The sequence below is a fragment of the Rutidosis leptorrhynchoides genome, chromosome 10, assembly GCF_046630445.1.
Source record: "Rutidosis leptorrhynchoides isolate AG116_Rl617_1_P2 chromosome 10, CSIRO_AGI_Rlap_v1, whole genome shotgun sequence".
NCBI classification, from domain to species: Eukaryota; Viridiplantae; Streptophyta; class Magnoliopsida; order Asterales; family Asteraceae; genus Rutidosis; species Rutidosis leptorrhynchoides.
In genome coordinates this window covers 288620024-288635805 of record NC_092342.1, presented here as the reverse complement: position 1 = coordinate 288635805, position 15782 = coordinate 288620024, and the positions used below count along the sequence as shown (strand labels likewise).

General features: G+C 29.1%; 1 protein-coding gene across 1 annotated transcript; it reads right to left on the bottom strand.

Moving 5' to 3' along the window:
• Window positions 1-1882: 1882 nt before the first annotated feature.
• On the bottom strand, window positions 1883-15332 carry LOC139871133 (uncharacterized). Its single transcript, XM_071858870.1, has 2 exons — window positions 14309-15332; window positions 1883-2061 (listed from the first exon to the last, which is right to left on the bottom strand). Exons 1-2 carry the CDS (start codon window positions 15330-15332, stop codon window positions 1883-1885), a joined length of 1203 nt encoding a protein of 400 aa, XP_071714971.1.
• Between the last annotated feature and the right edge of the window lie 450 nt (window positions 15333-15782).

The following is a 15782-nucleotide window of genomic DNA, read 5'->3' as shown; positions in this document are numbered from 1 at the left end:
TATATATATATATATATATATATATATATATATATATATATATATATATATATATATATATAATGCATTTATTACTTATAACATAATAAAATCAATATTTTCATATACAAACAGAATATAAGATATATATATATATATATATATATATATATATATATATATATATATATATATATATATATATATATATATATATATATATATATATATATATAATAGATTAGCTATATATAAACTTATTCGATTACGATAATGTGCATTAATAAATATACAAATGATATAGGTTCGTGAATCCGAGGCCAACCCTGCATTGTTCAGTTGTTCAATGTCGTCATATGTATTTTTACTACAAAATACAGTATAGTGAGTTTCATTTGCTCCCTTTTTAAATGCTTTTGCAATATATATTTTTGGGACTGAGAATACATGCACTGTTTTATAAATGTTTTACGAAATAGACACAAGTAATCGAAACTACATTCTATGATTGGATTATTAAACCGAATATGCCCCTTTTTAGTCTGGTAATCTAAGAATTAGGGAACAGACACCCTAATTGACGTGAATCCTAAAGATAGATCTATTGGGCCCAACAAGCCTCATCCAAAGTACCGGATGCTTTAGTACTTCGAATTTATCATGTTCGAAGGGAGTCCTGGAATGATGGGGATATTCTATATGCATCTTGTTAAGGTTGGTTACCAGGTGTTCACCATATGAATGATTTTTATCTCTATGCAGTTTGCGAAATGCCTGATACGAGATGTATGTTTATGAGAAATGGAAATGAAAATCTTGTGGTCTATTAAAATAATGGAAATGATTGTTTATGATACACTAATGAACTCACCAACCTTTTGGTTGACACTTTAAAGCATGTTTATTCTCAGGTATGAAATAAATCTTCCGCTGTGCATTTGCTCATTTTAGAGATATTACTTGGAGTCAGTCATGGCATATTTCGAAAGACGTTGCATTCGAGTCGTTGAGTTCATCAAGATTATTATTAAGTCAAATATAGTTGGATGTGTTATGAAATGGTATGCATGCCGTCAACTTTTGATGTAAAGAAAGTTTGTCTTTTAAAAACTAATGCATTGTTTGTAAAATGTATCATATAGAGGTCAAATACCTTGCAATGTAACCATATGTTATTGTGTTTGTTCTTATGGATTAGGACGGGTCACTTCAACCAAGATACGAAGGTAAATCATTGAGAGTATTGTATGTGAGTAATTATGACTTAAAGTGAATGTGTTCTCCAGAGATCATGTTCTCCTTTTTATAGGGTTAGGCAATAGCTCTATTACCAGCTTTCTAGGTAGATTCAGTCTTCGAGGCGATTTCTGATGAGACAAAGGGGACTTTCCCTTCGGCCGACTGCAGCTCCTGCTGGCTCAAGAAAGCTACCCTGCAACATTCCTCTTTTGTCATTTGGATGTTAGTGTAAGCGTATTTAGTCAACCCGCTTACTTCTCTCCTTCAGTTTAGGTAATCTTGTGACTTTAGGAGAAGTCCTTGTCCATTGGTAACTGTGATCTCTTCTTCACTGTGTTCCTTCGTTACCATTGCTTCGTATAACGGAAGTGGTTCCGTACTGACTATGAATATTGGGATTCTTCTTTGGTAGCATTCTTCTTTTATCATTTGGGCGCCTTTATTTGAGCTTGGAGATATCCCGCCCTTGGTTTGTATTTGACATATGTGTTCTTGTGATCCATTCTTATGTCATTTATCCTCGTTAGGTGCGATATCTCTGTTAGCTTAGCTTCGTTTATCTTGTCGGGGGGATACACTATCACCCATAATGCACCAAATATACAATGCCAAATCGACAACCAATACAACTGCTACTTATCAAAATATAAGAAACGCTATAAAACTACCATTTAACATCCCAAACAACTTCAACCTCTCTAAAAGCACTTGACTGTTTGACTTTGAAAGTCAACAGTTTACATTTGACATAATCCTGAATTACATTGCAAATTCCTTCCACTTTCCTGGATACCTTCTTGAAAATTCTGTTGTTCCTTTCTTGCCAAATATGATACACACATGCTGCAACAACCAAATGGTTTAAACTACTCCAAATATTTCTATTTTGCAGGATACTTACAAATACCCTGCACTATCCCCTGCAGGTCATTAGGCAGACCTTTATACAACAACTTTTGCTTCATATGCTTCCAAACATCTAAGCAGTAATTACATTGAAAGAATAAGTGGTTGATAGTTTCATGACCCGTCCTAATCCATCAGGACGAATACATTACATTTGGTTACATCGCGAGGTATTTGACCTCTATATGATACATTTTACAAACATTGCATTCGTTTTTAAAAGACAAACTTTCATTACATCGAAAGTTGATGGCATGCATACCATTTCATAATATATCAAACTATTAATGACTTAATAATAATCTTGTTGAACTCAACGACTCGAATGCAACGTCTTTTGAAATATGCCATGAATGACTCCAAGTAATATCTTTAAAATGAGCAAATGCACAGCGGAAGATTTCTTTCATACCTGAGAATAAACATGCTTTAAAGTGTCAACCAAAAGGTTGGTGAATTCATTAGTTTATCATAATCAATCATTTCTATCATTTTAATAGACCACAAGATTTTCATTTTCATTTCTCATAAATATACGTCCCATGCATAGAGACAAAAATATCATTCATATGGATTGAACACCTAGTAACTGACCTTAACAAGATGCATATAGAATATCCCCATCATTCCGGGACACCCATCGGACATGATAAAATTGAAGTACTAAAGCATTCCAAATTCCAGAATGGGGCTTGTTGGGCCCGATAGATCTATCTTTAGGATTCGCGTCAATTAGGAGGTCTGTTCCCTAATTCTTAGGCTACCAAGCTAAAAGGGGCATATTCGGCTTCGATCATTCAACCATATAATGTAGTTTTGATTACTTGTATCTATTTCGTAAAACATTTATAAAAGCAGCGCATGTATTCTCAGTCCCAAAAATATATATTGCAAAAGCATTTAAAAAGGGAGTAATGAAACTCACAATACTGTTTTTTGTAGTAAAAATACATATGACGACTTTGAACAACGAACAATGCAGGGTTGGCCTCGGATTCACGAACCTATATCATTCATATATATATTAAAACATATACTTGAAATTGAATAATTCTATGATGTATTTATTATATTTAATAATTTATAAGTTTCATTATTTATGTATATATTTTTATTTTTATATATAGAAATATTAATATAGTTAAGTTATATAATTTAAATATATACATTTTATATGAAGATCATTTGTTTATGAACTTATTATAAATTTTGATAATACTAAAGTTAATAAAAATAATGATATTTTATAATAATATTGATAAGAGTGATAATAATAATAATGTTATTAGAAATAATGATATTAACAAATATAATACTAAGTTGTGCTATGATAATAATAATTATAATAATTTTAGTAAATCCTATGAATCATAAATTAATTAAAATTTTAATTTAATAATTTTCCTTCTAATCTTTATATCTAAGATTTTTACTTTCATAAATGTAATATTATTAAAACCTTTATATTGTTAATCATGAAAATCATAATCTTCGTGTCAAGTTTCTAGGATAACGACTATAGTTTCTTATAACATTAATTTGTATCTATAATCATACTTTTACATGTATTCGTATAATTATAACTAATTTTCTATAATCTTTATCATATCATCTTTGATTATATATTTATGTTATTAACATGTTTAGTATCCTCGATATCATAATAATAATACTAACAATAATAATAATCTTAGTAATGATAATACTAGTAATAATCATGATAATAATGATACTATCATTTGTAAATATAATAATACTAATATTTAATGATAATAATAATAGGTCGTAGTATGTTAGTAATAATTAATAATTAACTTAGCAATAATAATAACATTATTCAATTTTGTAAATATAATCATAATAATAATAATAATGATAATTAATACTTGTATTTGTAATAACAATATTAAAAATTGTAATACTAATACTAATAATGATAATAACATTACTAATAATCAGCTTAATAATAATAATAATTAATATTATCAACAAATAATAACAATAATAATAATTTAGAAAGAAAAAAAATGTATACCCTTTAAAAGAAAATCGTCCTAAAAAGATTTGCCCAAGACCGGGCTCGAACCCGTGACCACTCGCTCCCCGCTAACACCTCAAACCGTTAGACTGTTGCCCTTAATCTGAAATAAAACAGAATCCAAAAACATTTAACCCGACTTCTGTTTTCCCCCTTTCTCTTCTTCTTCCTCCTTAAATTTATTCGACCAGAATATGATTTTCACTAAACGATTTCCCAACCAATATTTAAGACTTGATATTTAATTTGAACGATTTGTACTTGGAAATTAATTCAACAGATCGCTCACAACAATAAAAAAATAAAAAATAAAAAGAGCTGCTCCTGTCCGCCGCTGTATGAACACAAAAAAAAAGAAAATTGATTTTGAAATAGATGACGTTTTACACAATTGTTAAAACATGAAATAGGTTAGTAATCATTTATGAAAACTTCTCAAATCCTCAATTTAACTTGATTGATAACAGACAATTCGAATTTGCTTAAATAACATCCTGTTGACTTTTGTTTTCAAGAACTTTGACTTCAAAATTCTAAATAAATAGGAAGAATTGATATTTGAAAACTTACAGATAGAATCATTAGACAATTTCTAACAATTCTGCATTATTGGATTTTGAACTTTGTTAAGAAATTGAATGTTTGGTTATCTCAAGTCGTGGGCAAGGGATAAGCTGTATATAGGTTTTATTTATATATATTTTTTTAAACAGATACTAGCAGATACCATCGGTTTTTATTTGACTTAAATGATGACGAATTTAGTTGTTTGATAGTGATAATTGAGGCGACAAAGAATCACAAGCAGATGGAAAGGAAAGAACGAAAAAGAAAGAAAGAATAAAATGAATAAAGCAGATTGTGATACCTGTTCTATATATTTTGTATATTATTAATAATTTAATAAATAAAATTAATACCATAAATAATTAAATATATATATGTATTAATACTATAATAATCAATTATATAAAATTTATATTAATGATAATATCAACATTTCTAATAACTAATAATTAATAATTAAATAATTTAATAATAATACGATTGTATTAATAATAATTTTATTAATAATAATATCAAGTAAATAATAACATTGACAATAGTAATTATTAATGATATTGTTCATAGTAATATTGATAATAACATTGATAATGTTATTACTAAAATACTAATACAAATATTAACAATAATAGAATACTAATAATATTAAATAATAATAATGTCTAATAATAATACTAATATTAATCATAATAATTAACATTATAACTTTACTACTTGTCATAATGATAATATTAATAATAATAACAATAATAAATCAAATGTATCAAGTTTCAGTATTTTTATAATATTAATAATACTAACTAATGAATGTAATATTGATATACCAACTTATATTATAATTTGTAATTAAATTTACTATATTAATATTTACATATTATTAATTATATATGTATCCAATAAGATATAATGTAATTCAATATATATATATATATATATATATATATATATCATAATAATTATTTATAAAATTCATACATATTTATATATAACTTTATTTAAATAACCAATTTATCATCTTGTATATTATTTTACTTACTTAGTCATACTGATCTATTGTATTTTTATTATTTTAAATCATTATATATACTTTTGTTTATATTAATATATATGTATATATATATACTGGTATACATAATTATTTACGCCCAATTGTTCGTGAATCATCGGGAATAATCAAAGGTTAATGATAACATGAATACAGTTCATAAACTTGTTGAGACTCAACATTACAGACATTGCTTATCTTGTCGGATTCATATAAAGATTAAGTTTAAATTTGGTCGAAAATTGACGGGTCGTCATAGTACCTACCCGTTAAAGAAATTTCGTCCCGAAATTTGAGTGAGGTGGTCATGGCTAACAATAAAAATGTTTTCATGACGAATATGAGTTGATAACTAGAGTTTTATCATCATTGAGTAATATGGATAAAACGATTTGATTATGTGAAGCGTACGAGTGAAGCTATCACTAAATAGTGAAATGAGATAGACAAGTTTCATCATAACTTTTCACGAGTCATGGTTGAATTTAGAAAATAAGGTGCGTCTTAACTTTTGACGTTGTCTTGGTTGAATTCCGGAATTCAAGGGATATAAAGAAAATATTCAAAACCTAAAAGATTTGATTCTTCTGCGAATAAGGAAATTAAGATCTCTATAATTAAATACGGTGATCTGCCTCGATTACTCTGTCTGATATTTCCATTATAAATTAAACTCTTCCATTCCATTATTCTCATCATTCTTATACTTTCTTTCTTAGTTCATACATCCAAAAGATTGTGAAAATGCTTAATCCAGTTCTGATCCTTGTCCTTATTCTTACTATCGCAACAATCATTCTCCTTTTTCAACTTCCACCGGAGGAATCTGTTTTCTTCTACTTCGCCCTTGGGGTTATAGTGTTTTTAATTCTCCCGTGTCTTTATGTTGCGATAAAAATTGATATACACGGTTTGTAATTTATGTGTTGTTATCGGGCTTTATATTCTCCCTTATATTTCGGAGCCCCTGCTCCCGTCTTCTATAATCATTGTCATTCACAGTTAATGTTCTCTCTTATTTGCTGCGATTTATACCCCCTTTCTATTTCGGAGCTTCATGCTTTTGTTTTCTTTTCGCAAGTAATGGTCCAGAATTCGTAGGTATGGAGTTTCGAATTATTATAATATACAAGGTAGAAAGGAAAGGTAGTAGCACGATTTGATTTGTCAAATTACCAGAATATCCGGAAAAGACCGAATCATCAAGAAAATATTTTCTTGATATTTTAGAGGTTAAATAGAATACAAGAGTCGTGTAACATGGCACATGATGACGTTATGAATCTGTGAATCATCACGTCCCATTAGAAACTCAGCATGACTTACTATAATATAATCACGTTGATCAAGTGTCATTATATTATACTAATTCATGCATCAATTTCTTTACATTTCTCCAGAATTATTTCATAAATTAAACTTAGATTTTACAGAAGTTTCCAATATAATGAAACACACGAAGCACGAAGAGGTATATAATTTCGGACGAGAATATTTATGAAAATATCCTCAGAAATATCGAAGATATTTATGATGATATTTTGGAATTTCCAAGTTCGAAGGTTGATGAAGAAAAATTTTCCGCAAGATTTTAACATGACTTCGGAGCAAGATATTCTCTAAAGATTTCAACGGATCCAGAATTACCTGGATTCTTTGAATATAGGATATGGTCCTTGTATTTGTCCTTGGTCTCCTTTGTGTTTAGCTCAATTCGTTTTCCAGTTCTAACTTTTCTGAGCTTTTCCAACATACTATTCTTTATCATCAAACTTCTGATGATTAAGGTCATTTACGATTGTCTACGGTTTCTGCTGCTTCATTCAGCTTTTTCAACATTCAGAGTATTGATTTGTAGACTGAGTGCTTTTCAGAATTTTAGAGTGAAAGATCATAATTCTAAGAGATAAATGTTATACATATAACTGTTGATGTAGATATGCTGTGAGTTTTCAAAGTACTGATTGCGGATTTCCGGTAATTGGTATGGCAGTTCTCGTTAAAAGATACGGATGAGTATATGATAGGGTTTCAATGAATAAATATAATGGTTCTTCGGAAAGTCAGAGATCAATGAAGTTGCTGATAAGTTTATTGCTAATATGGCGGAATATATACGGTTCTTCGGTAACGATGATGAAAGCAAAGTTATATATCAAGGTTATGAAAAGTCGAAATTGATTTGCTGAAGCTGTGACAAAATTCTCTACTTTGGAAAGGGATTGCAAAGTTATTTTCAGTAATAACAATGCCAAAGGAGCTAGCACAGATACACGTTAAATGTTTACTCAGGTTTCGAGTGTTTTTAGGTGCATAACTATATGCATCAATCTTTTCTTCCGTAGATGAAGTGCGGTTGATTCATCCTCTAGCTTGAGGTGTTTTCAGAAATCATGAAAGGTTTGAACGCGGATTGTAATCGTCAAGATACAAATGAGGTTTAAGATGAAATCAAGTGGCAAACTTGAAGAAATGTTTAGTTTCATATGTTATAATCAATATTTTAATTCATTTTAATTGTCCAATGTTATTAGTCGATAGTCCACAGTTAACAGTCCAATAATTGATATATAGTTTAATATATAATATTCGAATTAATTAATACGTATCGTGACCCGTGTACATGTCTCAGACTCGATCACAACTCAAAGTATATATATTATTATAGAATCAACCTCAACCCTGTATAGCTAACTCCAGCATTACTGCATATAGAGTATCTATGGTTATTCCAAATAATATATATAGATGCGTCGATATGATATGTCAAAACCTTGTATACGTGTCCCGATATTTAAATGCGTAAATAACAGTATTTAAATGACGATAAATAAAGTGCGTAAAATAAATAACAGAAATTAAATGACGATAAATAAAATTGCGAGAATATAAATTGCGATAAATAAACTGCGATAAATAAATTGCGATAATAAAATGTAATAAGGAATTAACAGTTTGCTAGGAACAGTTAGCTAGGATTTTGTTAGCGTGGTTTCTTAACAAAATTTCTCATAGTTAATTTGTTTGTTTCTAACAATTTTTATTTTGTCCAATGTTTTCTTCGTTATGCCACTTGTTGGATTCTGATAGGTCAAAATCCAAATATGAAATTAAATGAAAATGGTTATTCTGCAGTGAACGGATACGTATATCGGTGGTTTTAAGTAGGATAATAAATCACTGTTGAATCAGATTTAAAGAATGTACAGTGTAACTTATTAATGTGAAATCTAAATATTCCTCGGGTATTACCTACCCGTTAAAATATTTTCATCATTAACAGTTTGTACGAAAGAATTTTTAATTATAATCGTTATGAAAATATATATATACATATATATTTCCTTCAGATGTAATTATGGATTTAATGAGTCAATATGATATTAAACTCATTTGATTTTCAGTTTGAGCTAGAATAAATAATCTCTAAAACTTTTAGAAACCACATATTCTTCGCAGAATATTTCTTCAATGAAGTTATGAATTAATACTTCATCGTTCATTGTTGTTGGTACTCCTTGGTATCTATGGAGCATATGACGTTGATGTTCGTGTGACAGATTGTGAAGTTGAGGTTTGTGATGCGGTTGTTATTGGTGGTGGTAATGGTACTGTTGGCGTTGATGATGGTGGTACTGGTTATGCTGCTGGTGCTGCTGCTGGTGTTTGTAACCTTTGCACCATATTCTCCAAAGCCACTACCCGAGCGCGAAGCTCGTTGACTTCTTCTATTACACCGGGGTGATTGTCGGTTCGGACGAGCGGATAAATATGATCTAGAATTTGATATAGTATATAATCATGACGAGATACTCTGGAAATGAGAGAGAAAATGGTGCTTCGGACAGGTTCGCCGGTAAGTGCTTCAGGTTCTTCGTCAAGAGGACAATGTGGTGGATGGAAGGGATCACCTTCTTCTTATCTCCAATGATTGAGAAGGCTACGAACCCATCCCCAATTCATCTAGAATAGATGAAGGCTGATTGGTTGATCCATTCCGGTCACACTGCTTTCGGAGCTTGAATGGGATTCCATTTCGGAATCTAAGGGACTTGAACTAATGACGAATTCCATTTCGTACGATTGAATAAGGATTTTTTTTTTCGATATGAAATGATTTTCGGTTATCGGATGGTATTCTAATTACATAGAATATCCATAGATATAGAACAAAAGATTTCGTAGATTACGGAGGAATTTGCGGGATATGTCAGGCAAAGCTTACAGTAACAGATATGCTAAGATATGAATTAGCATATACGCTAAGATATGAATTTTGTCTATACACTATTCATGCAATCAATGCAATAAGATGTGTTTAGACTATGAATAATAAGCAGGTAATTTTTTGACGAAAATGATAAGCAAAACTTTTGACATGCAGACACGGTCGAAGCCCAGACCCACTAATGCATCTAAACAACTATCAGTTAGACACACTAATGCAAGACCTGGTTCGCTAAGACCACCGCTCTGATACCAACTTTCATACAGTTGGGGACAACCACCGTCCCACCCAGTGCCTTCCCAGCTAACTGCCTGGTGACCACTGAGTGTACCTCAGATACTGATTTTAGGGCCTGCCTCTCGGCTACTGCCAACCCTCGTAAGGGATCGCAAGGAGTAAGAGCCAATGCTTCGTCACAGGTAACACTGTGAGAACCTCCTTTACGACTAACCCGCCATACATGGACGGCGTTATACCAGCTCTGATGCCAACTTTCATGACCCGTCCTAATCCATCAGGATGAATACATTACATTTGGTTACATCGCGAGGTATTTGACCTCTATATGATACATTTTACAAACATTGCATTCGTTTTTAAAAGACAAACTTTCATTACATCAAAAGTTGACGACATGCATACCATTTCATAATATATCAAACTATCAATGACTTTATAATAATCTTGTTGAACTCAACGACTCGAATGCAACGTCTTTTGAAATATGCCATGAATTACTCCAAGTAATATCTTTAAAATGAGCAAATGCACAGCGAAAGATTTCTTTCATACCTGAGAATAAACATGCTTTAAAGTGTCAACCAAAAGGTTGGTGAGTTCATTAGTTTATCCTAATCAATCATTTCCATCATTTTAATAGACCACAAGATTTTCATTTTCAGTTCTCATAAATATACGTCCCATGCATAGAGACAAAAATATCATTCATATGGATTGAACACCTAGTAACCGACCTTAACAAGATGCATATAGAATATCCCCATCATTTCGGGACACCCATCGGACATGATAAAATCGAAGTACTAAAGCATTCCAAATTCCAGAATGGGGCTTGTTGGGCCCGATAGATCTATCTTTAGGATTCGCGTCAATTAGGAGGTATGTTCCCTAATTCTTAGGCTACCAAGCTAAAAGGGACATATTCGGCTTCGATCATTTAACCATATAATGTAGTTTCGATTACTTGTGTCTATTTCGTAAAACATTTATAAAAGCAACGCATATATTCTCAGTCCCAAAAATATATATTGCAAAAGCATTTAAAAAGGGAGTAATGAAACTCACGATACTGTATTTTGTAGTAAAAATACATATGACGACTTTGAACAACTGAACAATGCAGGGTTGGCCTCGGATTCACGAACCTATATCATTCATATATATATTAAAAAATATACTTGAAATCGAATAATTCTATGATGTATTTATTATATTTAATAATTTATAAGTTTCATTATTTATGTATATATTTTTATTTTTATATATAGAAATATTAATATAGTTAAGTTATATAATTTAAATATATACCTTTTATATGAAGATCATTTGTTTATGAACTTATTATAAATTTTGATAATACTAAAGTTAATAAAAAATAATGATATTTTATAATAATATTGATAAGACTGATAATAATAATAATGCTATTAGAAATAATGATATTAACAAATATAATACTAAGTTGTGCTATGATAATAATAATTATAATAATTTTAGTAAATCTTATGAATCATAAATTAATTAAAATTTTAATTTAATAATTTTCCTTCTAATCTTTATATCTAAGATTTTTACTTTCATAATTGTAATGTTATTAAAACCTTTATATTCTTAATCATGAAAATCATAATCTTCGTGTCAAGTTTCTAGGATAACGACTATAGTTTCTTATAACATTAATTTGTATCTATAATCATACTTTTACATGTATTCGTATAATTATAACTAATTTTATATAATCTTTATCATATCATCTTTGATTATATATTTATGTTATTAACATGTTTAGTATCCTCGATATCATAATAATAATACTAACAATAATAATAATCTTAGTAATGATAATACTAGTAATAATCATGATAATAATGATACTATCATTTGTAAATATAATAATACTAATATTTAATGATAATAATAATAGGTCGTAGTATGTTAGTAATAATAATAATTAACTTAGCAATTATAATAACATTATTCAATTTTGTAAAGATAATCATAATGATAATAATAATAATGATAATTAATACTTGTATTTGTAATAACAATATTAAAAATTGTAATACTAATAATGATAATAACATTACTAATAATCAGCATAATAAAAATAATAATTAATATTATCAACAAATAATAACAATAATAATAATTTAGAAAGAAAAAAAATGTATACCCTTTAAAAGAAAATCGTCCTAAAAAGATTTGCCCAAGACCGGGCTCGAACCCGTGACCACTCACTCCCCGCTAACACCTCAAACCGTTGGGCTGTTGCCCTTAATCCGAAATAAAACAGAATCCAAAAACATTTAACCCGACTTCTGTTTTCCCCATTTCTCTTCTTCTTCCTCCTTAAATTTATTCGACCAGAATATGATTTTCACTAAACGATTTCCCAAACAATATTTAAGACTTGATATTTAATTTAAACGATTTGTACTTGGAAATTAATTCAACAGATCACTCACAACAAAAAATTAAAAAAAAAAAGAGCTGCTCCTGTCTGCCGCTGTATGAACACAAAAAAAAAATTGATTTTGAAATAGATGACGTTTTACACAATTGTTAAAATATGAAATAGGTTAGTAATAATTTATGAAAACTTCTCAAATCCTCAATTTAACTTGATTGATAACAGACAATTCGAATTTGCTTAAATAACATCCTGTTGACTTTTGTTTTCAAGAACTTTGACTTCAAAATTCTAAATAAATAGGAAGATTTGATATTTGAAAACTTACAGATAGAATCATTAGACAATTTCTAACAATTCTGCATTATTAGATTTTGAACTTTGTTAAGAAATTGAATGTTTGGTTATCTCAAGTTGTGGGCAGGGGATGAGCTGTATATAGGTTTTATTTATATATATATATTTTTAAACAGATACTAGCAGATACCATCAGTTTTTATTTGACTTAAATGATGACGAATTTAGTTGTTTGATAGTGATAATTGAGGCAACAAAGAATCACAAGCAGATGGAAAGGAAAGAACGAAAAAGAAAGAAAGAATAAAATGAATAAAGCAGATCGTGATACCCGTTCTATATATTTTGTATATTATTAATAATTTAATAAATAAAATTAATACCATAAATAATTAAAGATATATATGTATTAATACTATAATAATCAATTATATAAAATTTATATTAATGATAATATCAACATTTCTAATAGCTAATAATTAATAATTAAATAATTTAATAATAATACGATTGTATTAATAATAATTTTATTAATAATAATATCAAGTAAATAATAACATTGACAATAGAAATTATTAATGATATTGTTCATAGTAATATTCATAATAACATTGATAATGTTATTACTAAAATACTAATACAAATATTAACAATAATAGAATACTAATAATATTAAATAATAATAATAATGTCTAATAATAATACTAATATTAATCATAATAATTAACATTATAACTTTACTACTTGTCATAATGATAATATTAATAATAATAACAATAATAAATCAAATGTATCAAGTTTCAGTATTTTTATAATATTAATAATACTAACTAATGAATGTAATATTGATATACCAACTTATATTATAATTTGTAATTAAATTTACTATATTAATATTTACATATTATTAATTATATCTGTATCCAATAAGATATAATGTAATTCAATATATATATATATATATATATATATATATATATATATATATATATATATATATATATCATAATAATTATTTATAGAATTCATACATATTTATATATAGCTTTATTTAAATAACCAATTTATCATCTTGTATATTATTTTACTTACTTAGTCTTACTGATCTATTGTATTTTTATTATTTTAAATCATTATATATACTTTTGTTTATATTAATATATATGTATATATATATATATACTGGTATACATAATTATTTACGCCCAATTGTTCGTGAATCGTCGGGAATAATCAAAGGTTAATGATAACATGAATACAGTTCATAAACTTGTTGAGACTCAACATTACAGACATTGCTTATCTTGTCAGATTCATATAAAGATTAAGTTTAAATTTGGTCGAAAATTGCCGGGTCGTCACAGATAGAATCTGCTACTACTCCACAGAAAGCACACTTTAAGTCCTGATTAGGCATCCACTTCAACATTTTATCTTGAGTGCTTAGCCTTTTAAGGATAGCCAACCATAAGATGAAAGCATGTTTTGAATCATACCCCTTGAACCATACTACTTCATACCAATGAACTTTAGCTATATTAATCCTTAAGTCCAACCATACTTGCTGAGTAGAAAAAGGGACTTTCTTGCCATCATTATTAATCCAATGAAATAACAATCTACCATTGACAAATTCTGACCCAATGTGATGCTTAATTTTATCTCTGAGTTTAAGCAAAAATTTCCAACCCCATCTATCACTTTGACTTGGAGCAATATCCCAAAAAGATTTACCTTTTAATTTGACTAAGTTAACCCAAACACTCCATAATGACTGATCTTTAACAAGAATTCTCCAAATCTGCTTTACAATAAGCACTTCATTCCATTCTTTTAATGGTTTTAGACCAAGATCACCTTGATCTTTAGGAACACAAACATATTTCCATGCTACTTTGGCCTTGCCTTTTGACTGCTCAGATTGACTCCATAGGAAACCCTTTAACAACTTATCAATTTCATCCACAACACCATAAGGGATAACATAAACTGAAGCCCAGTAAGTCTGCATTGCAGATAAAACAGAAGCAACTAATTGCAATCTTCCTGCATATGATAGCTTCTTTGTTTTCCAATTACTAACCTTTTTCCTCACCCTATCAACCAAGCATTTGCAGTCTTTGATACCTAATCTTTTGGCCAATAAAGGAACACCTAAGTACTTCATTGGCAGGACACCAATTTCAAATGGCAACACCTTAAGAATATTATTTCTGGTAATTAGCTTGACACTACCAAAAAATATAGTACTCTTATTAATATTTGGGAGCAAACTAGACACCTGACTAAATGTATCTAAAGATTTCTTCACCACTTTGACTGATGCCACATCACCATTACACAGAACAAGTAAATCATCTGCAAAGCAGATATGAGTAAGTTTCATACCTTTACATTTGAAATGATATTTGAACCTGCTACTTGCTTATGTAAACTTCTTCATTAACAGTGAGAATACCTCCATAACCAAGGTGAATAAGTAAGGTGATATAGGGTCCCCTTGTCTAAGACCTCTACCACCTTTAAAGAAACCTTCAACCTCACCATTTATACATATGGAAAAAGATGAGCTAGTGATACAAGTCATTATCCAATTCACCATCTTCTCATGAAAACCAAATTGAACCAAAATATCCTTCAAAAACTTCCAGTCAACTGTATCATAAGCCTTTTGGATATCTATCTTAAGGGCACATCTCTTTAGGCCTTTAGTTCTACTATACCCCTTTAATACCTCCTGAGCTACCAAAATATTATCATGAATAGACCTCTCAGGAACAAAAGCACTCTGGTTACAGCTCACCAACTTATCAAGCCCAGACTTTAATCTATTGGT

Excerpts from the sequence above, each read along its gene's own strand:
- LOC139871133 (XM_071858870.1), bottom strand. The coding sequence starts at position 15,332 with ATGAAACTTACTCATATCTGCTTTGCAGATGATTTACTTGTTCTGTGT. Across the intron at positions 2,062-14,308 it reads AGTAGTAGCAGATTCTATCT|CATGTGTGTATCATATTTGG; the intron begins GTGACGACCCGG and ends TGGTTGTTGCAG.